At 43.9% G+C, this 22,683-nt stretch overlaps 1 protein-coding gene across 4 annotated transcripts in view; it reads left to right on the top strand.

Annotated features, from left to right (window-relative positions):
• The window catches only part of LOC135524697 (roquin-1-like), a 37,117-nt gene that overhangs the window by 1,157 nt on the left and 13,277 nt on the right, over nucleotides 1-22,683 (top strand). For all 4 annotated transcript variants that reach the window (XM_064952453.1, XM_064952454.1, XM_064952452.1 and 1 more), the window contains exons 2-12: nucleotides 5,601-6,056; nucleotides 12,519-12,639; nucleotides 14,207-14,449; nucleotides 16,159-16,334; nucleotides 19,987-20,187; nucleotides 20,324-20,456; nucleotides 20,778-20,896; nucleotides 21,148-21,260; nucleotides 21,459-21,719; nucleotides 21,792-21,976; nucleotides 22,184-22,551. In XM_064952453.1, the coding sequence (XP_064808525.1) occupies nucleotides 5,826-6,056; nucleotides 12,519-12,639; nucleotides 14,207-14,449; nucleotides 16,159-16,334; nucleotides 19,987-20,187; nucleotides 20,324-20,456; nucleotides 20,778-20,896; nucleotides 21,148-21,260; nucleotides 21,459-21,719; nucleotides 21,792-21,976; nucleotides 22,184-22,551 (2,151 nt within the window). In that variant the 5' untranslated portion in view covers nucleotides 5,601-5,825. The remainder of the gene's footprint in view (nucleotides 1-5,600; nucleotides 6,057-12,518; nucleotides 12,640-14,206; nucleotides 14,450-16,158; nucleotides 16,335-19,986; nucleotides 20,188-20,323; nucleotides 20,457-20,777; nucleotides 20,897-21,147; nucleotides 21,261-21,458; nucleotides 21,720-21,791; nucleotides 21,977-22,183; nucleotides 22,552-22,683) is intronic.

Genomic DNA, 22,683 nt, shown 5'->3' with positions numbered 1-22,683 from the left:
GGAAATCTGCAGTTGTTACATCCATTTTTGACTTATACTTGAATGATTTATACCCCTTGATTTTTGAAGAAAACTTTTTATAAATGCCTCATGAGCTTAGTTCAACTGTCAACTCACCAGAGCCCAAAATATAAGTGTTTTACTCCAATGTTTGTAAACATTGTAAATGTACACAAACACTGTATAGCCTCAACATGTTTAAAACATAATGTTGATATCTTGGATGGTCAGGGCTCGGTTTTATGAATTTGAGAAATGGTTACATTTCTTTAGGCCCATCCCTCAGCTTTTTACCAAAACAAATAGGGTGACCACAATTGTTTACTCATGTTAGCTGTGAGTGTTTTCATCTGCATCCTTATTATGAGTGTATGTCTGCTGTGGCTGCAGTTCTCTAGGATTTAGGCCTTACTAAACTTTATTTGAGACTGATACGGTCATGGAGTCATTGGATATTAAATAGTCAATCGAATAGCTAATCAAAGTTCAACAGTTAGTCTTCTGTCTTGGTGAAATGGCTATATAAGGACAAGTGTATGGACAGTCAACATTACTCTGTCAGTGTCACAGCAGCATTATTTGCATGACATTTTGAATATGGAAGATTGTGAGTACAAGGGGAGAGGGTGTAAAATGTAACCACACAGTATGTAGGCCAGGCTATCAAATCAAATTATATTTGTCACACGTGTGGAATACAACAGGTGTAGGTAGACCTTACCTGTGAAATGCTTACCTACAAGCCTTTAACCAACAATGTAGTTCAAGAAATGGAGTCAAGAAAATATTTACTAACTAGACTAAAGTAAAAAGTAACAATAAAATAATGAGGCTAGTCAATCAGAGCCAGACTGTCAGGGGAAGTTGGGTGTAAATGTATTCATTAATTTTTAAATTAAGAATGCCTTTCCTGAACTAACACTTTATATTTTGCTTACTTTGCTGATAGCTACTTTGAGGAAAAATGTACTTCCTATGACTGTGGTGTAGTTGTCCTACCTAGCTATTTTAAGATGAATGCACTAACTGTTTGTCACTCTGGTTAAGAGACTGGGCCTCTCTTATTACATTCATTTACATTTTTGTAATTTAGCAGACACTTATCAGATGAAAACAAGGTCCTCAAAGGTCCACACAATTCAAACTTTTGTACCTGATCTTACATTAACGTCACTGGAATGTTTGTGTGAAAGTTGGCCTCATTTGCCCTATTTTAAGTTAAAATATTTGTATTTTATAGACAAGGCTGCAGTACATTCACTCATCTATTAAGCCCTTTGTTAGATCACATGCAGTGGACATGGTTCATTTTTTGTTTTGTCGAGAAGCATTGGATGAAATGACAGTTTTCTGCTACCATAGAAACAAGAATGTATTATTATTTCCATGTCTGCTACTGCATTGTGAGAGGTACCATAGCAGTTCCAGGCACAATGACCTCATTGACTGTCAACCTTCCCAAAAACATACAGGGATATTTATCATCATCTCTGTGTAGGTTATCATAGTCTGTCAGACTCAATCGCTGATTGAGGAAAGGCCCCTGTTGCTCCAGCACACGTATTATAGCCAATTCCCAGCACTTAGGCTCTCCCAGGCTTTATGGGAAACACACTCCCTCTGCCTGGCCCACTCATCTCAGCACCAATGTGGGGGTGTTTCCTTCTCCTGTGTCATAAGTAAACACTTCGCTTGTTAGCTATTCTACTTCCCTACTCAAGATTGGTAACTCAGTCAGTCCACCCCCCCTGGGCTATTTTCAGCCTGTGGAAGCCCCACCCAGGTCGTCAACATCTGCTGTTGACATCAGGTGTGGCTTTTTTTTATGCTGGCTACAAGCAAATTATGCAGCAGAGACAGGGAATGCAGAGGTAGTGGTGGAGCACAAACAAAGATGTCATTTAAATATTACATATGTCCATCTTGAACCAGACACAAGGATAAGTGCAGGCAAAAACAAAAGCCAGTGGCATGGCAGGAGACAAAGTAGCAATGCAGGGAGCATAATGTTTCTGGCTCTGCATACTAGCTAACCAGTACCAGCATCAGGGAGTGTCTGATCTGTCTGTTTACGCATGTCGTACCATATGCATTTCCTTCATATTGTTCATTTCCTTTTGCTGTGAGTGTTGTTCATTGTCATGAACAAGGTTCATTACCGACTGCTTTGTCACTATTGAGAGCACTACTTTTGTAAGGTAGGCCTATACAGCAGGCTTTTTGTACTGGCATCCTTAGATGTTCTTGCTATTAATTTCTAGAGGAAAAGGGAGTTGACATGGACTAGCATATGTTTGTTTTCGTCTACTACAGGCTCAGACATGCTTCATCGTTGGCGTGTGATTACACTGATTTTTTTGGAGTGACTCGTTTGGTTATTTCATGATAGTCACACTATATTAGGTTTGTGTATATTAGTCATGTGAAACACCATGCTTTGATATGTAGTGCTTGAATTTAAATAGATTTGCATTCACTTTTTGAAAGTATCCCTTTTTGATGTAAACAGAACTTTCCATACATGTTTGGCCATGGAAGTGGTGGTCAGAAAGTGACTTTGGGGCCTGAATGCCACTGGAAAAGATAAATGGTTAAGTTTGATATTATTTAAAAGCTTACAAACAGGGTTGTTTCTTGTGAACAGTTTTTAATCAATGTTCTGAAATGTTTAACCTTTCAACGTCTATCTAAAAACGCATAAACTCAGATTTAAAAAAAATATTTTGTAATTTAGCTGGTACACCATTGAAATTTTAAATGGTGGTCATCGGTCCACCCACTGTCAAATGACAACTTGGTAATGCTATTCTATATTTCTATGACTTCAATAGGTTTCCTATGGAGGATTGTCAGTATAATTTAAAACAACAAATATTCAACTCAAGATTCTCTGATGTGTGGATCTCCTTTCTTTGTGGTACCATTTGAAAGTTGAAATGTCAACTTTCAAAGGCACTGGCCTACACACAGTACCCCATAATGTCAAAGTGGAATCATGTTTTTAGACATTTTACAAGTTTAATAAAAAACTAAAAGCTGAAAAGGCACAAGTTCAGGATAAAAGCTGAAATGTCTTGAGTTAAGTATTCAACCCCTTATGGCAAGCCTAAATAAGTTCAGGATAAAACATTTGCTTAACTAGTTACATACACTACTGGTCAAAGGTTTTAGAACACCTACTCCTTCAAGGGTTTTTCTTTTTACTATTTTCTACATTGTAGAATAATAGTGAAGACATCAAAACTATGAAATAACACACATGGAATCATGTAGTAACCAAAAAATTGTTAAACAAATCAAAATATATTTGAGATTCCTCAAATAGCCACCCACTGCCTTGATGACAGCTTTGCACACTCTTGGCATTCTCTCAACTAGCTTCACCTGGAATGCTTTTCCAACAGTCTTGAAGGAGTTCCCACATAAGCTGAGCACTTGTCTGCTTTTCCTTCACTATTATTACATGATTCCATGTGTTATTTCATAGTTTCGATGTCTTCACTATTATTCTACAATGTAGAAATTTGTTTAAAAATAAATACAAAAAACTTGAATGAGTATGTGTTCTACAACTTTTGACTGGTAGTATAAATTGCATGGACTCTGCAATAATAGTGTTTAACATGAGTTTTGAATGATGACATCTCTGTACCCCACCCAATTATCTGTAAGGTCCCTCAGTCAAGCAGTGAAATTCAACCACAAAGATCAGGGAGGTTCATGACCTAAAAATTGTTGTCTAGCAATGATCAACAACCAATTTGACAGAACTTGAAGAATTTTGAAAAGAATAATGGGCAAATGTTGCACAATCCATGTTTGGAAAGCTCTTGGAGACTTACCCAGAAAGACTCTCAGCTGTAATCACAGCCAAAGGTGATTTTTAACATGTATTGGGGTTGAATACTCATCTAATCAAGATATATTAGTGTTTTGTTTTTTAACAAATGTTAGAATTTTTATGCCACTTTCATTAGAGTATTTTGTGTAGATAGTTGACAATTAAATCTATTTTAATCCTACTGTTTAACACCACAATGTGGAGAATGTCAAGGTGTGTGAATAATTTATGAAGGTAATGTAGAATCGTACCATTGTTACATATTTAGACTGGTGCTAGAGCATAATGAATAGGAGGTTGAAAAGTTGCAGAATTGTTCTTTAATGTAATTCTCCTAACCTTTTACCAAAATTCTCCTAACCTTTGTCGTTATAGTTCTCTTAACCACCAACATAAATTCTCCCTGTTATTCTCCTTTGTTACAACACAACCAGATTTCAGAGAAAGATGTACTGAGTGTAAAAAACATTAGGAACACCTTCCTAATATTGATTTGCACCCGCCTTTGCCCTTAGAACAGCCTCAATTTGTCAGGGCCTGCTACAAGGTGTCAAGCGTTCCACAGGAATACATTTACATTACATTTAAGTCATTTGGCAGACGCTCTTATCCAGAGCGACTTACAAATTGGTGAATTCACCTTATGACATCCAGTGGAACAGCCACTTTACAATAGTGCATCTAAATCATTTAAGGGGGGGGTGAGAAGGATTACTTTATCCTGTCCTAGGAATGCTGGCTCATGTTGGCTCCATGATTCCCACAGTTGTGTCACATTAGCTGGATGTCTTTTGGGTGTTGGATCATTCTTGATACACATGGGGAAACAGTTTTAAGGTGGAAAAACCCAGCAGAGTTGCAGTTCTTGACACACTCAAACTGGTACGCCTGGCACCTACTACCATACCCTGTTCAAAGACACTTAAATATTTTGTCTTGCACATAAACAATCCATGTCTCATTTGTCTCAAGGCTTAAAAATTCTTCTTAAACCTGTCTTCTTCCCTTCATCTACACTGATTTTGAAGTGGATGTAACAAGTGACATCAATAAAGGATCATAGCTTTCTCTTGGTTTCACCTGGTCAGTCTCATGGAAAGATATGTTCGTAATGTTTTGTACACTCTGTGTATAATACTACACGTCCTCCAAGATTTATAAGTTATGTCATCCAATCCGTATGCTTTTGTACGACCAGGTAAGACGTATGATTATTGTACGACTGCTATTCCATTCGTAATGTATCATACTAAATGAAGGCAAACATATTTGCGTACCAAATCTTCCGAATTGCCCTGAGGCCAGGTTGAACATCTCGCCTAGGGGTTCACTTGCTGTAGCTGAAATGTGGACATTCAGTTATAGTAACCTGTTCTTATGCAGCATCAAGATGCTGTCACTCTCCATTGAAAACCCAAACTTCCTGTTTTGAGATGAGTGCTTGTTATTGGACTAGGGAGGGTCCTAAAATAGCCTGAACAAGTAAATAATCAGCCTTCTGGCATTTAATGAACACTGCTGCTGGAGCAGGGAACACCCCAACATTCCCTGACCCCAGTGTGAAGACAAATCGGGAAGTTTTTTGACATCCTGCTGGTTTTGTCCTTTTACTGGAAGGGCAGCCAGGTGAATCAAAGTTCAGAACATTGTTGGGTAGTTAAGCAAATGTTAATGTTTTTTCTTCCCACATGTTTAACCTGTTTCCCGTTTGGTGTATGCAGTTGAAATGCTTACTGTTCTGTTTCACTTTGTCTTTCAGGTCATACCACATACTGAGTGTTCATAATGTCTGAACAATTAGATGAAAATTGATGTTCGGAATAGTTTTATTTTATTACAGTGGAATCTGTCAGATCTTTTGCATCACTCTGTTTTTTCGAAAAGAAACTCCACGCGACAACACACTTTAGGATCTACCTTTCTTTGAAAAAGAAAGCATCCGTCAAAGCTACAGTGCTTCCCCCAGAGACCTCCGTGGGTGACAATGCCTGTGCAAGCGCCGCAATGGACGGAATTCCTGCTGTGTCCCATCTGCACACAGCTGTTCGAGGAGAGCCTCCGCAAGCCCATCAGCCTGGGCTGCGGCCACACTGTTTGCAAGATGTGCCTGAACAAGCTGCATCGCAAGGCCTGCCCCTTCGATCAGACGGCTATCGCCACCGACATTGAACTGCTGCCAGTCAACACAGCCCTGCTGCAGCTGGTGGGAGGACAGGTGAGACAGACGCTAGGTTGATACTACTCTGGTGAGACGCTAGGCAAAGCTATACAACGGGTGTATATTTGACTGTGAAATACTTACAAGCACTTTCCCAACAATGCAGTTTAAAAAGTAAGAAAATTAGCAAATAAAAATAGTAACACAAATAACAATAACAAGGCTAGATACACAAGAGGTACCGAGTCAATGTGCAGGGTTACGAGGTAGTTGAGATAATACAGTGCATTTGGAAGATATTCAGACCCCTTGACTTTCATCACATTTTGTTACGTTACAGCCTTATTCTAAAATGGATTTAGAATGTTTTCCTTCAATCTACACACAATACCCCATATTGACAAAGTGAAAACAGGTTTTTAGAACTTTTAGGAAATGTATTAAACATAAAACTACTTTATTTACATAATTATTCAGACCCTTTGCTATGAGACTTGAATTTGAACTCCGGTGCATCCTGTTTCCATTTCTCATCCTTGATGTTTCTACAACTTGGAGTCCACCTGTTGTAGATTCAATTGATTGGACATGATTTGGAAAGGCACACGGTTGACAGTGCATGTCAGAATAAAATCCAAGCCATGAGGTCAAAGGAATTGTCTGTAGGGCTCAGAGACAGGATTGTGTCGAGGCACAGATCTGGGGAAGGGTACCAAAATATTTCTGCAGCATTGAAGGTCCTCAAGAACACAGTGACCTCCATCATTCTTCAATGGAAGTTTGGAACCACCAAGATTCTTCCTAGAGCTGGCTGCCTGTCTAAACTGAGCAATCGGGTGAGAAAGGCCTTGGTCAGGGTAGTGACCAAAAACCCAATGGTCATTCTGACAAAGCTCCAGAGTTCCTCTGTGGAGATGGTTGTCCTTCTGGAAGGTTATCCCATCTCTGCAGCACTCCACCAATCAGGCCTTTATGGGGGTGTGGCCAGACGGAAGCCACTCCTCAGTGAAAAGCACCATTTTCCATCGCCATGATGGTGGCTAATGCAACTTCCTGATATTGTGCCCTGCTTTCAGTCAGGGGTAAACAACAGACTGCTGCAAACTGATTGGCAGAATGCGATACGCATCTTCCGGGACTAGCATTTCTAGGCGTTAGCCACTTCAGCATGGTTGTGGAAAATTGTGTTTCATAAAGGAAAGTATGTATGTCCCCCTCGTGGTTTCTTGCCATTTTATAAATCCAGTTAATGGGGAAGTCAATGGCTTTGCAGCCTGAATGGAGAATCTTTTAGGTGCCTACCGGTCCACAGGGGATACGAGTGTATTGCCGGCTGCATACAATGCGTTTGTCGGTAAGATGGAAACGACTCAATATTGCCATCTGCCGGCATTTGGGCTAAGTGGATTTCAGTGTGTTCTAGACCTGTGTCAGTGGTCTTCATCTCTCTATTGTTTGAATCAAATATTAAACCTATGCTGTACCCCACCCTGCTTTCACCCCTTCCAGGAATGACCCACACACACTCCAAATGTTTTTTTTGTTTGCATTTAGGTCACCCAGAGCATTTGGGACCATCTGCCAATATGGCTGGTAAGCTTAGACATTTCCCAGCCAGTGCCAAAATCTACCAGCATTTGGCTGGTGTTATTTTTGCTTCCATAATCCCAAACAAACAGCCTTTGAAAAGGAGCTCACAAAGGTCTGCATTTGATTTCTCTGCAAACTATTGCAGTTTCATCCACAAGCACAGGAAAGGGAAAGACTACACTGACCTTGTGAGACTGCCTGTATTTCTCTGAGTGTGTGTACGCACACGTGTCACATCTGTGTTTGTGTGTTCTCACGACACATACAAGAGTGCCCTTTAGTTCTCTGATATGAGGAAAAGGGAAACTAGATCTATCCCAGTTCAAAAGATACTGGATGTAAATGACTTCCCGTTTTGGATGGCTTGTTCTCTACTCTGGCTTTTGGGAAATGATGGCACAGTATACTGAGTCCTAGATCTGTTTGTACTGTCTGACCAACTCTAATGGTCACGTCCACACATTATCTGGGACCAGGCTACAATGCACCCCCATTGGATATGAATGCCAGGCAATCTGGATAGACTCTTGGGGCAATATCTCAATCCTTTGGCGTACAAATCTTCTGTTGATACCAAAGTCTTAGAAGAACCCTGCAGATTTATTTATTTTATTTTACCTTTATTTAACCAGGTAGGCCAGTTGAGAACAAGTTCTCATGTACAACTGTGACCTCGCCAAAATAAAGCAAAGCAGTGCAACAAAAACAACACAGAATTACACAAATGTACAGTCAATAACAAAATTAGGGGGGAAAAAATAAATTTACAGTGTGTGCAAATGTAGGGAGGTAGGCAATAAATAGGCCATAGTGGTGAAATAATTACAATTTAGCATTAACACTGGCGTGATAGCTGTGCAGATGATGTGCAAGTAGAGCTACTGAGGTACAAAAGAGCAAGAGGGTAAGTAACAATATGGAGATGAGGTAGTAGGGTGTGCTATTTACAGATTGGCTGTGTACAGGTACAGTGATTGGTAAGCTGCTCTGACAACCTATGCTTAAAGTTAGAGAGGGCAATATAATGCTTCAGTGATTTTTGCAATTCGTTCTAGTCATTGGCAGCAGAGAACTGGAAGGAGAGGCAGCCAAAGGAAGTGTTGGCTTTGGGGATGACCAGTGCAATATACCTGCTGGAGCGTGTGCTATGGGCGGGTGTTGCTATGGTGACCAGTGAGCTGAGATAAGGTGGAACTTTATCGAGCAAAGACTTATGACATGGAGCCAGTGGGTTTGGCGACGAATATGTAGTGAGGGCCAGCCAACAAGAGCATACAGGTTGCAGTGGTGGGTAGTATATGGGGCTTTGGTGACAAAACGGATGGCACTGTGATAGACTACATCCAGTTTGCTTAGTAGAGTGTTGGGGGCTATTTTGCTAATGACATTGCCGAAGTCAAGGATCGGTAGGATAGTCCGTTTTACGAGGGTATGTTTGGCAGCATGAGTGAAGGAGGCTTTGTTGCGAAATAGGAAGCCCATTCTAGATTTAATTTTTGATTGGAGATGCTTAATGTGAGTGTGGAAGGAGAGTTTACAGTCTAACCAGACACCTAGGTATTTGTAGTTGTCCACATATTCTAGGTCAGAAACGTCCAGAGTAGTGATGCTAGTCGTGCGGGGGGGGTCATTTACACTTGTTTGTCAGGTTCAATCGACGGTTCATTCGATCATGTATCAGATGTTTGCGGAGACCAATTTCAGGATTGTGCTTCTCTTATGGATTGTTTTAAGGAGCGTTCTGAACCATCTCACTATATTCCCCATTTGGGATATTTCAGATGTGTTAAGAAGATGGACAGGGACTCTGCTGCCCTAGCTTCAGGGGGAAGCAGGTTTCACCATTGAGGTGCCAGGACAGAGAAGAGCTTGGGCTGAGTGGGAGCTGCCCTCCCATAGGGGTGGGGGCCAAGAGACCAGAGGTGGCTGAACAGTCTACTTGGGTTGATGTGTAGGGTTTGAGCAGAACCTTAAGGTAGGGACACTGTCCGTAGGCATGTACCATGGCCATGTAGTGGATCCGAGCTTTGACTGGAAGCCAGTGGAATCTACAGAGGAGGGAATTTAGGAAGGTTGAACACCAGGCGGGCTGCAGCGTTTTGGATCATTTTCAGGGGTTTGATGGCACAAGCGGGGAGCCCAGCCAACAGTGAGTTGCAGTAATCCAGACGGTAGAGGACAAGTGCCTGGATTAGGCCCTGCGGCACTTCCTGTGTGCGTTAGGGTCGTACTCTATGGATGTTGTAGAGCAGGAGCGAGTCATTGCTTTGATGTTTGCAGAGAATGATAGGGTGTTGTCCAGAGTCACACCAAGGTTCTTTGCACTCTGGGAGGGGGACACCGTGGAGGTGTCAACTGTGATTGAGAGGTCTTGGAGCGGGCAGGCCTTCTCCGGAAGGAAGAGCAGCTCCGTCGTGTCGACGTTGAGCTTGAGGTGGTGAACCGACATCCAAGCTGAGATATCTGCCAGGCAAGTGGAGATGCATGTCACCACCTGGGTGTCAGAAAGATAAAAGTAGTTGAGGGCAATCCACATACCAATGATAGGAGAGACCATGTGAGGATATGATGCAACTGAGTGACTTTGTGTAATAGCGTGAAAAGGAGAGGGCCTAGAACCGAGCCCTGAGGGACACCAGTAGTGAGAGTATGTGGTGCAGACACAGATCCTCTCCATGTCACCTCGTAGGAGCGGCCTGCCAGGTAGGATGCAATCCAAGAGTGTGTAGAGCTTGAGACACTCAGCCCTGAGAGGGTGAGGAGGAGATTCTGATGGTTCACGGTGTCAAAGGCAGCAGATAGATCTAGGAGGATGAGAACAGAGAGAGTCAGTTTTGGCACTAAGGAGAGCCTCCGTGACAAAGAGAAGAGCGATCTCGGTTGAGTGACCCATCTTGAAGCCTGACTGGTTTGGGTCAAGAATATCGTACTGAGAGAGCTGGTCAGACGGTGCGCACAAGTGTTTTGGAAAGAAAAGCGAGAAGTGATACCGTCCTTTTTTTGACGCCAGGGGTTGAGTGTTGGTTTCTTAAGAAGGGATGCAGACAGTGATGAGGGAAGTGAAGAATGGGAGAAGGTTTCCAGAGATGTCTGAAGGAGGTGATTGGGACAAGTGGGCAGGTTGTCGGGTGGCCAGGCCTCACGAGTCGCAGGATTTTTCAAAGCGGTTGACAGTCGTTCGCAGGGAGCGGGTGGATGATAGGGGGAGAAGGTGGAAAATGGTTTCCTAGGGTTAGAGGCAGAAGCTTGACATTTTGTGATAAAGTGGCTTCAGTAGCGGATACAGAGGAATATAAGGTAGGGAGGCGGGAGTGAAAGGATGATGGGTCCTCCGGAAGTTCAATTTTCCTCAGCTTCCCACAGCTCTGTTCTGTAAGCTTGCAGTGATGCACCATGGAGCAGTAGAGGAGGGCCGAGCTGGCTGGGAGGAAAGGGGAGATTGCGAGTCATAGGATGCGGAAAGGGAAGATGGTAGGGTCGACGAGGCAGAATCAGGAGACGTGGGAGAAGGATTTAGCAGATGATGGGATAGAGGAGAGTAGTGGGAGAGAGAGTGGCCATGGTGCATGACCATCTGGGTAGGGGCTAAGGGCTAGGGATGGATGAGAGGGAGGGGGTTGCCATGAGATTAGTAGGCGAACAACCTCTAGTAAAGATGAGGTCAAACATATTGCCTGCCTTGTGAGTGGGAGGGAACTGGGAAAGTGTGAGATCCAGGGGGGCAAAGAAAGAGTTGGAGAGAAATTAATCAAAGGCAGATGCCAGAAGGTTGGAAGTTGAGAAGTATGAAGAGCAGTGAGCCATCATCAGAAAGTTAGATTATCAAGTTGTCAAGCACTTTGAGGAACTCTCAAAAGGGTACCTGGTGTGCGATAGGGTTGGGCGATATCCACATTTTCGTACAGTTTCTGTTCCATACCAGGGTATACAGTATTAACGGATGTGCACATAATTAAAAAATAATAATAATATAAGTACAAAACTATTTAGGCAACAAGGATCTTGATCCAGGAAAGGATTGAATGCTGTAACCAAGAGGCTTGATTTTTGACGCCTAGCCACTTAGCTAGCAAGTTAGCAAACCAAATGCACAGCTGGAGCTCTGAGCTAGATATAATTTATTTGACACATCTTAGATTTCTTATAATTATACCTAACTTATAAGCAGCGGTGTAGCACGCGGCCCCAGAGAGAGCAGCTGTGGCAGCAGTATTCTCTGGGGTGATCCATGTCTTCGTCAGGGCCAAAAGGTCAATGGCCTGAAGGGCAGCATAGGGTGAGAAACTCATCGTTCTTGACCGCAGAATGCTGCCGGAGTGCAGGATTCCACATGGGTTGTGCACGCAGGGTACATTAAATTATAAGGGTTGCAGCCAAGGGGTGGGGAGTGTCTAATGCCCACAGGGAGAGGAGGGAACTGGGATAGAAAACACACACGCGCACACAGTTGCCAAAGCTACAAAATGAGAATCTGAAAATGACTAGGTAAGATACTCAAGTGAGAGTGGAGCCCTCCTCTCTTTCCTTCCTCCAATAAATCTGCAGAACAGTCTTTGTTTCGGCAACGGTCTTCGTTTTGACAACGAGACCGCCGCTGACACTGATTACCAAAACCTCAACAGTCACAAATTGCCCTGCCCCTTTATCCGGGTTGATGTGTCAACAATCATCTGCAAGTTATGAGCAGTCAGCAGTTCACACCACAAGTACGCAACTGGGGAGACATACAGCACTTAAAGCAGATGGCCCTAGATAGCAAAAAGACTACTAGACAGCAACTAAAATTATACTTATCACTCCTGGAGATATCAGGAGTCCTCTAGCTATAGATTTAAGTATTTGTTTCTCTCTTTTTGCACACACACTATAAATGTAAGCTGCATTTCCACGTGTGTGTTTTGACCTTGGTGTATTCTTTTCTCTCCCCAGGTGCCCAAACGGCAGCCGACCACCTTGGTGACAGGGGCAGAGGACATAGCCCACTATGAGAAAGCCAGTGAGTGTGTGGAGGAGCTGGCTCAGTACCTGAAACCCCTGAGCAACAGCAGAGGTCAGTCAGATACCACCTCATCCTGCTACAGTCACAACCATTGCTCATGAATTGTGAGACAAGACTCTATTAATTGCTCAACATATCATATTTCATAGCAACAGTTTCAACCACTCCCCCTTTTTTTATCCACTCACAATCCTCATTCTAGTCTAGTGCTCTCATTGTCTTCTTGCTTTAACAGGCATCATCTTGAATGGTGCTTTCTCTCTCTCTCTCCCTCATCTTGAATGGTGCTTTCTCTCTCCCTCATCTTGAATGGTGCTTTCTCTCTCTCCCTCATCTTGAATGGTGCTTTCTCTCTCTCTCTCCCTCATCTTGAATGGTGCTTTCTCTCTCCCTCATCTTGAATGGTGCTTTCTCTCTCTCTCCCCCATCTTGAATGGTGCTTTCTCTCTCTCCCTCATCTTGAATGGTGCTTTCTCTCTCTCCCTCATCTTGAATGGTGCTTTCTCTCTCTCCCTCATCTTGAATGGTGCTTTCTCTCTCTCCCTCATCTTGAATGGTGCTTTCTCTCTCTCCCTCATCTTGAATGGTGCTTTCTCTCTCTCCCTCATCTTGAATGGTGCTTTCTCTCTCTCCCTCATCTTGAATGGTGCTTTCTCTCTCTCTCTCTCATCTTGAATGGTGCTTTCTCTCTCTCTCTCTCTCTCTCTCTCTCTCTCTCTCATCTTGAATGGTGCTTTCTCTCTCTCTCTCTCTCTCATCTTGAATGGTGCTTTCTCTCTCTCTCTCTCTCTCTCTCTCTCCCTCATCTTGAATGGTGCTTTCTCTCTCTCTCTCTCTCTCTCTCTCTCTCTCCCTCATCTTGAATGGTGCTCTCTCTCTCTCTCTCTCTCTCTCTCTCTCTCTCTCTCCCTCATCTTGAATGGTGCTTTCTCTCTCTCTCTCTCTCTCTCTCTCTCTCCCTCATCTTGAATGGTGCTTTCTCTCTCTCTCTCTCTCTCTCTCTCTCTCTCTCTCTCTCTCATCTTGAATGGTGCTTTCTCTCTCTCTCTCTCTCTCTCTCTCCCTCATCTTGAATGGTGCTCTCTCTCTCTCCTCATCTTGAATGGTGCTTTCTCTCTCTCTCTCTCTCCCTCATCTTGAATGGTGCTTTCTCTCTCTCTCTCTCTCCCTCATCTTGAATGGTGCTTTCTCTCTCTCTCTCTCTCTCTCCCTCATCTAGAATGGTGCTTTCTCTCTCTCTCCCTCATCTTGAATGGTGCTTTCTCTCTCTCTCTCTCTCTCTCTCTCTCCCTCATCTTGAATGGTGCTTTCTCTCTCTCTCTCTCTCTCTCTCTCTCTCTCTCATCTTGAATGGTGCTCTCTCTCTCTCTCTCTCTCTCTCACTCTCTCTCTCCCTCATCTTGAATGGTGCTCTCTCTCTCTCTCTCTCTCTCTCTCCCTCATCTTGAATGGTGCTTTCTCTCTCTCTCCCTCATCTTGAATGGTGCTTTCTCTCTCCCTCCCTCATCCATTTGCTTTGATACTCGTCTTTTGCTGTTCCACAATTTCCTCCTTATTGTTCACACTGGTTGTAAGTTGCTATGAATAAGCCTCTCTCACACTTCATCCTCTCCTCCAGGTGTGGGGCTGAGCACTAGCAGCGCCCAGAGTTCTCTGAGTCGGCCCATGCAGAGGAAGCTGGTGACCCTGGTGCATTGTCAGCTGGTGGAGGAGGAGGGCCGGGTGAGGGCCACACGGGCGGCCAGGTCTCTAGGGGAGCGCACCGTCACTGAGCTCATTCTGCAGCACCAGAACCCCCAGCAGCTCTCCTCCAACCTGTGGGCTGCAGTCAGGGCAAGGGGCTGCCAGTTTCTCGGCCCAGGTAACACGTATACAATAGCGACGTGCCACTGACGTTCTGTCTTTCTCAGCCATCTTTTTTTTCTGTGTTTTGAGTAGTGCAAAATCCATTTGTCACTTAAATCTCGCTGGATTGATTTGCTTTCATTTTACTCCTGTGACTCCTTCGTACTCTTGCCTGTTCTTTTCATTTACATTTAAGTCATTTGGCAGACGCTCTTATCCAGAGCGACTTACAAATTGGTGAATTCACCTTATGACATCCAGTGGAACAGCCACTTTACAATGGTGCATCTAAATCATTTAAGGGGGGGGGTGAGAAGGATTACTTTATCCTATCCTAGGTATTCCTTAAAGAGGTGGGGTTTCAGGTGTCTCCGGAAGGTGGTGATTGACTCCGCTGTCCTGGCGTCGTGAGGGAGTTTGTTCCACCATTGGGGGGCCAGAGCAGCGAACAGTTTTGACTGGGCTGAGCGGGAACTGTACTTCCTCAGTGGTAGGGAGGCGAGCAGGCCAGAGGTGGATGAGCGCAGTGCCCTTGTTTGGGTGTAGGGCCTGATCAGAGCCTGGAGGTACTGCGGTGCCGTTCCCCTCACAGCTCCGTAGGCAAGCACCATGGTCTTGTAGCGGATGCGAGCTTCAACTGGAAGCCAGTGGAGAGAGCGGAGGAGCGGGGTGACGTGAGAGAACTTGGGAAGGTTGAACACCAGACGGGCTGCGGCGTTCTGGATGAGTTGTAGGGGTTTAATGGCACAGGCAGGGAGCCCAGCCAACAGCGAGTTGCAGTAATCCAGACGGGAGATGACAAGTGCCTGGATTAGGACCTGCGCCGCTTCCTGTGTGAGGCAGGGTCGTACTCTGCGGATGTTGTAGAGCATGAACCTACAGGAACGGGCCACCGCCTTGATGTTAGTTGAGAACGACAGGGTGTTGTCCAGGATCACGCCAAGGTTCTTAGCGCTCTGGGAGGAGGACACAATGGAGTTGTCAACCGTGATGGCGAGATCATGGAACGGGCAGTCCTTCCCCGGGAGGAAGAGCAGCTCCGTCTTGCCGAGGTTCAGCTTGAGGCTTTTTCCCCCCCGTTAATGTTACAACCTCTGAAATGTTTGTAATGACCTGTCATACACACCCCGGTAATGGATGAACCGGGATCAAAGGGAATACATTGTCTTTCGGTTTTGTCTTTAACAATGCTAAAGCTTGGTTGGGGATTTAAATCATTGTCTCGACACTTACATCACAAGAAATAGGATAACATCATTTTGATGGGTGTTCATTTTTTGTAGAATTGAGAAATGTATAATTTAATAGTTGAAATGATTACAAATTAGATGGTCTGAAATGAAAACAACTTCCGAAAACGAACACTTGGATTATAGTGATATTATGTCTTATCTCAACTATAATGTGAAGTGTGTGTACACCTTATATATAATCTAGAGCTGAGCATGTTGATTTGTAATCTGAGAGTATCCTGCTATTGACACTTGTTTTATGCAACAGCGCATTTGACTGCAGGTAGGTGTAGACAGAGCAAGTTTTAGGTGGTTGGAGCTCTGTCCCACCCCGTTATGTTAATAGTTTTATATATGCAAATACACCCAATGTATTTACGCAAATTAGGCACATTTTATTTGAACATAAAATCTAAAGTCTGGGTCCAAATGACATGTCAATGAATCTCATCTGAGGAAAAATGTTAAACATATGTTGCGCTGTCTGTTGTAGCGATGCAGGAGGAGGCTCTGAAGCTGGTGCTTTTGGCTCTGGAGGACGGCTCCGCTCTATCCAGGAAGGTCCTGGTGCTGTTTGTGGTCCAGAGGTTAGAGCCACGCTTCCCCCAAGCCTCCAAGACCAGCATAGGCCACGTGGTGCAGCTCCTCTACAGGGCCTCCTGCTTCAAGGTAGGTCTGACACGACCTACAAACGGTGGTGTAACAAAGTACTCAATTGTCATACTTGAGTAAAGTAAAGATGCCTTAATAGAAAATAACTCAAGTGAAATTCAAAGTAAAATACTACTTAGGTAAAAGTCTAAAAGTATTTGGTTTTAAATATTTACTTTATCAAAAGTAGAAGTGTTGTAGTGTGCCCCTGACTCTGCTTAAAAAATATATATATATCTCTCTCTCAACTTTTACGAAGGCACACCTGTTAATTGAATTGCATTCCATGTGACGACCTCATGAAGCTAACTATATATAGTTAGTCAGGGGCACACTACAACACTCATTTACAAACTAAGCATTTGTGTTTAGTGTGTCTGCCAGGTCAGAGGCAGTAGGGATGTTCTCTTGATAAGTGCATGAATTAGACCATTTTCTTGTCAAAATGTAACGAGTACTTAGGAAAAATATATGGAGTAAAAAGGACATTATTTTCTTTAGTGAAGTAAAAGTTGCCAAATATATAAAGAAGTATAGCAACCCCAAAAAACTACTTAAGTACTTTACACCACTGCCTACAAACATACAGTACCAGTCAAATGTTTGGACACACCTACTCATTTAAGGGTTTTTCTTTATTTTTTACTATTTTCTACATTGTAGAATAATAGTGAAGACATCAAAAGTAGGAAATAATACATGGAATCATGTAGTAGCCATTTTTTTTTTTTAAACAAATCAAAATATATTTGAGATTCTTCAAAGTAGCCACCCTTGACGACAGCTTTGCACACTCTTGGCATTCTCAACCAGCTTCACCTGGAATGCTTTTCCAACGGTCTTGGAGTTCCCACATATGCTGGGCACTTGTTGGCTGCTTTTCCTTCACTCTGAGGTCCAACTCATCCCAAACCATCTCAATTGGGTTGAGGTCGGGTGATTGGAGGCCAGGTCATCTGATGCAGCACTCCATTACTAGGGTAGCCTAGTGGTTAGAGGGTTGGACTAGTAACCAAAAGGTTGCAAGTTCGAATCCCCGAGCTGACAAGGTACAAATCTGTCGTTCTGCCCCTGAACAGGCAGTTAACCCACTGTTCCTAGGCCGTCATTGAAAATAAGAATTTGTTCTTAACTGACTTGCCTAGTAAAATAAAGCAAAAAATAAAAAAAATAAATAAATAATAATAATAATAAAACAAATAGCCCTTACACAGCCTGGAGGTGTGTTGGGTCATTGTCCTGTTGAAAAACAAATGATGGGATGGTGTACCGCTGTGGTAGCCATGCTGATTAAGTGTGCCTTGAATTCAAAATAAATCAGTGTCACCAGCAAAGCACCATCACACATCCTCCTTCATGCTTTACGATGGGAACCACACATGTGGCGATCATCCGTTCACCTATTCTGTGTCTCACAAAGACACTGTGGTTGGAACCAAAAATCTAAAATCTAAAATTTGGACTCAGACCAAAGGACAGATTTCCACTGGTCTAATGTCCATTGTTTCTTGACCCAAGCAAGTCTCTTCTTCTTATTAGTGTCCTCCTTAGTAGTGGTTTCTTTTCAGAAATTCGACCATGAAGACCTGATCGACGCAGTCTCCTCTGAACTGTTGTTGTTGAGATGCGTCTGTGAAGCATTTATTTGGGCTGCAATTTCTGAGGCTGGTAACTCTAATGAACTTATCCTCTGCGGCAGAAGTAACTTTGGGTATTCCTTTCCTTTGGTGGTCCTCATGAGAGCCAGTACAATGTCCTTGACATTTTCCGCATTGACTGACCTTTGTGTCTTAAAGTAATGATGGACTGTCATTTCTCTTTGCTTATTTGAGCTGTACTTGCCATAATATGGACTTGGTCTTTTACCAAATAGGACTATCTTCTGTATACCCCTACCTTGTCACAACACAACTGATTGGCTCAAATACAATAAGAAGGAAAGAAATTCCACAAATCAACTTTTACGAAGGCACACCTGTTATTTGAATAGCATTCCATGTGACGACCTCATGAAGCTGGTTGAGAGAATGCCAAGAGTATGCAAAGCTGTCAAGGCAAAGGGTGGCTACTTTGAAGAATCTGAAATATAAAATATATTTAGTCTTGTTTAACTTCTCTAGGGTAGGGGGCAGCATTTGGAATTTTGGATGAAAAGCATGCTCAAATTAAACTGCCTTCTACTCAGGCCCAGAAGATAGGATATGCATATAATTGGTAGATTTGGTTAGGAAACGCTCTAAAGTTTCCAAAACTGTTAAAATAATGTCTGTGAGAATAACAGAACTGATTTGGCATGAAAACCTGAGAAAAATCCATTCAGGAAGTAGGATTTTCTTTTTTTGTAGTTTCCGATTCAATGCCATTACAGTATCCATCGACTTAGGACTCAAATTGCAGTTCCTATGCCTTCCACTAGATGTTAACAGTCTTTAGAAATTGTTTCAGGCTTCTATTCTGAAAAATGAGGGAGTAAGAGCAGTCTGAATGAGTGGACCCTGCTGTGTCACAGCTTTTTCATGTACGCGACCGAGAGAGTGCCTTTCTTGTTTACCTTTTATATTGACGACGTTATTGTCCAGTTGAAATATTATCGATTTATTTAGGCTAAACACAACCTGAGGTTTGAATATAAACATCGTTTGACATGTTTCTATGAACTTCACGGATACAATTTGGATTTATTTTTGTCTGCATGTTGTGACTGCGTTTGAGCCTGTGGATTACTGAAGAAAACGCGCAAACAAAACTGAGGTTTTTGGATATAAAGAGAGACTTTATCGAACAAAAGGAACATTTCCTGAATAAATTAATGTCTTCTGAGTGCAAACATATGAAGATCATCAAAGGTAAGTGATTCATTTTATCTCTATTTCTGACTTGTGTAACTTCTACTTGGCTGGTTACTGTTTGTAATGATTTTTCTGCTGGGCTATGTTCTCAAATAATTGTAAGGTATGCTTTCACCGTAAAGCATTTTTGAAATCTGACACCGTGGTTGGATTCACAAGAAGTTAATCTTTAAACCTATGTAAAATAGTTGTATCTTTTCTGAATTTTTATAATGAGTATTTCTGTATTTTGAATTTGGCGCTCTGCAACCTCACTGGATGTTGGCCAGGTGGAACGCTAGTCCCACGTACCCTAGAGAGGTTAACACTTTTTTGATTACTACATGATTCCATATGTGTTATTTCATAGTTTTGATGGCTTCACTATTATTCTACAATGTAGAAAATAGTAAAAATAAAGAAACCCTTGAATGAGAATGTGTGTCCAAACCTTTGACTGGTACTGTACACCCATGCAAACATACACATGGCCGTGATCTGACTGACGGTGTCTCGGAGAGAGTTGTGATATGCAACAAACAAAAAAGTTACATTCACACATGCGTATTAATTAACAAATATAAGAACCTACCAAATTGTTCATTCTTATTGCATGATTCTAAGACCAGCATAGGCCATGCGGTGCAGCTCCTTTAGAGACTACTGCTTTAGGGCACGCAACTGAAAAGGTTTTAAAACATTTTAACAGAAAATGAAAATGGGAGGTAAGTTCTCCCAGTCCCTTTCAGTGCATTTTCTTCCTATCTGTGTAGTCAGTCTAATAAGCACAACTCAGATGTATCTGCCCTGATTTTGTCCTGTCTGTCATCCCGTGTATTCAGGTGACCAAGCGTGACGAGGACTCGTCCCTGATGCAGTTGAAGGAGGACTTCTGGACGTACGAGGCGCTGCGGCGCGAACACGACTCCCAGATCGTCCAGATCGCAATGGAGGGGGGCCTCCGCATCGCCCCTGACCAGTGGTCTTCCCTGCTCTACGGGGATCAGTCGCACAAGTCCCACATGCAGTCCATCATTGACAAGGTGTGTAGGAAGTGTGTGTTTTTTTTATGTGATGGACCACATTTTGCTATAACATGACTGTTGTCCAAGCCATAGTGGTGTTGCTGTAAATTGAACAGGGATTTTGTGTGTGTTTGTGTGTGTGTGTGTGTGTCAGTTGCAGACGCCAGCGTCGTTTGCTCAGAGTGTTCAGGAGCTGACCATCGCCCTGCAGAGGACAGGTGACCCGGCCAACCTGAACCGCCTGCGACCACACCTGGAGCTGCTAGCCAACATCGACCCAAGTCCAGGTTGCTCCATTTTACATCGCACCACTACCCTTTTTACAGTATTGTGCCGACCCGGACCGAACTGTGCTGGCTCTATTTTATTGTCAGCTCAGTACAGCTTTATTTGGCTTGGTTCGGCTCAGCAGTGTGAGAAGCCATCAACACTCTCACTTTAAAAATGTGGAGTAAGTTGTATACCTTTTCAGATCAGTAAAAGAAACCCAAATTGAAATGCCTTTTTAAATGTAAGCAACATTGTGCCGTACATTCATAGTGCCTGTTAGTGCTCTTCCAGGTATAACGCATCTAACTGAAAAATACCCGTCTTGTCCTCCATCTTAGACTCCCCTCCCCCCACGTGGGAGCTGCTGGACACGGGCTTGGTGGCAGTGAAGACTGTGGTACACGGCCTGGTGGACTTCATCCAGAACCACAGCAAGAAGGGGAGCGACCCACAACAGGTCTGAATCTAGAAACCCATACCTCAAAATAAGATCTAAATCAATAGAACAGGTCTGAAATTCTAGGTAATGCCAGGGTCATGTTCATTAGGGCATGATACGTCATTTTTCTGCCTGATGAACACGACCCATGTTTGACTCTGGAATGATACTAGTAATGGCAGCCTATGGTTGTCTGTTGGTTTATGACCATAACAGTAACAATAACAACATATTTTGGTTTGTCAATTTTAACATTTCCCCCTCCCCAGCCACCCCAGCACAGTAAATACAAGACGTACATGTGTCGGGACATGAAGCAGAAGGGGGGCTGTCCTCGAGGAACCAGCTGCACCTTTGCCCACTCTCAGGACGAGCTAGAAAAGTGAGTACAACTCTACACCCTGAGACACTCCCAATGGGGGATCTTTGGACAGAATCCACATTTTACTTAACGGTAAATGATGTATTGATGTTTGGTGGAAAGTTCAATTCAGCACTGGTAGTGTGACAACAATCATTAGGCCAGACACAGGTGTTGAAACCTCTTTCACTAACCATGTCTTTCTTCTTCTTTCTGAAGGTACCGTAAGATGAACAAGCGGCTGGCTGCCCGCCGGCCCCTAAGCTTATCCCTGACGCAGCTGAACGAGGTTGGCCTATTGCCCGAGGAGGTGGGGATGCTGGAGGGGCTGGCACACAAGGGCTTGACGAATGGCATGGTGGCGTCGGTCACAGGCTCCGCCCTGCCCCAGCTCATCTCCCGCGGTGCCGACCCCTCCTACGAGCCCATGATGCGGAAGTCCCAGGGAAGCCTAAGTGCCCCCAGCTCTCCTCCAGACTTGTGAGTAGATGGACATACACAGCATCTGTCACACACACACACACACACACTGAAATCCTTTGTCTTTCTCAGACTGGACCCGGTGCCCAATCGGGCCATGGCCCATCCCAGGATGGCAGTGGACCACCTGGCCATGCACAAGCAGATGCCCAGGAGGCCCTCCATGTACCCCCCTCAGCAGGGAGAACTCTTCTACCCCCCTGAGCCCAGGGCACCTCCATCAGCCCTGCAGTATGAGGCCTCCCAGAACGCCCCAGGTAAGGCGGCACAAACTATACTTTTTTGTTGTTGTGATTTCCTTCTTTTTTTTTGTGTAGATCTATGTATCTCGGGCTTATGACTCATCAGCTGATTTAAAAACTGTTTCTCTCTGGGAGCAATTGGACTTGTATATCTCCCAGTCGTGTGGTTTCATTGTGCTTATCTAACACCAATTATGTTGTCACTATTCTGTGTCCTGTCAGGTAACCCCCCCTACCCCTACCAGCCCTCTCAGTACCCACCCCAGCCTCGCTACGTCCGAAACCCCCCTCCCACCAACGACCCGGCCTTGCCCCCTTACCCCGGCACCTACCCCCAGGAGCGCCAGTGTCCCCCTCCCCCTCAGCTCTCGAGTTCCCACTTCTCCAATGCCAACCCCCAAGGGTTTGCGCCTCCTCCGCATTATGACGGCCGTCGACACCCTGCCTACCCCCCTCCACCACCACAGTCCTATCCCCACCGGAAGGACCCCTCCATGCCTGCGGACGAGGCCTCCAGAGAAAGATACCTTCCTGAGGGTTACCACCCCTCTGGCCCCCACCCCAGCCACATGAGGCCCTACACCCCCAGGGTAAGAACAGGTCTGCAGTATGAGGCTCTGCTAAAGGACAGTATACATTACTATGCCACTTATGCAATTACTTTTTAGTAGTTCAGTCATCAGCCTTACTCAGATTGAGTAAATGACCTTATTCAGCTAATC

This window comes from Oncorhynchus masou, chromosome 31 (genome assembly GCF_036934945.1).
Source record: "Oncorhynchus masou masou isolate Uvic2021 chromosome 31, UVic_Omas_1.1, whole genome shotgun sequence".
In the NCBI taxonomy this organism is placed as follows: domain Eukaryota; kingdom Metazoa; phylum Chordata; class Actinopteri; order Salmoniformes; family Salmonidae; genus Oncorhynchus; species Oncorhynchus masou.
This window is presented reverse-complemented; position numbering and strand designations above follow the sequence as displayed.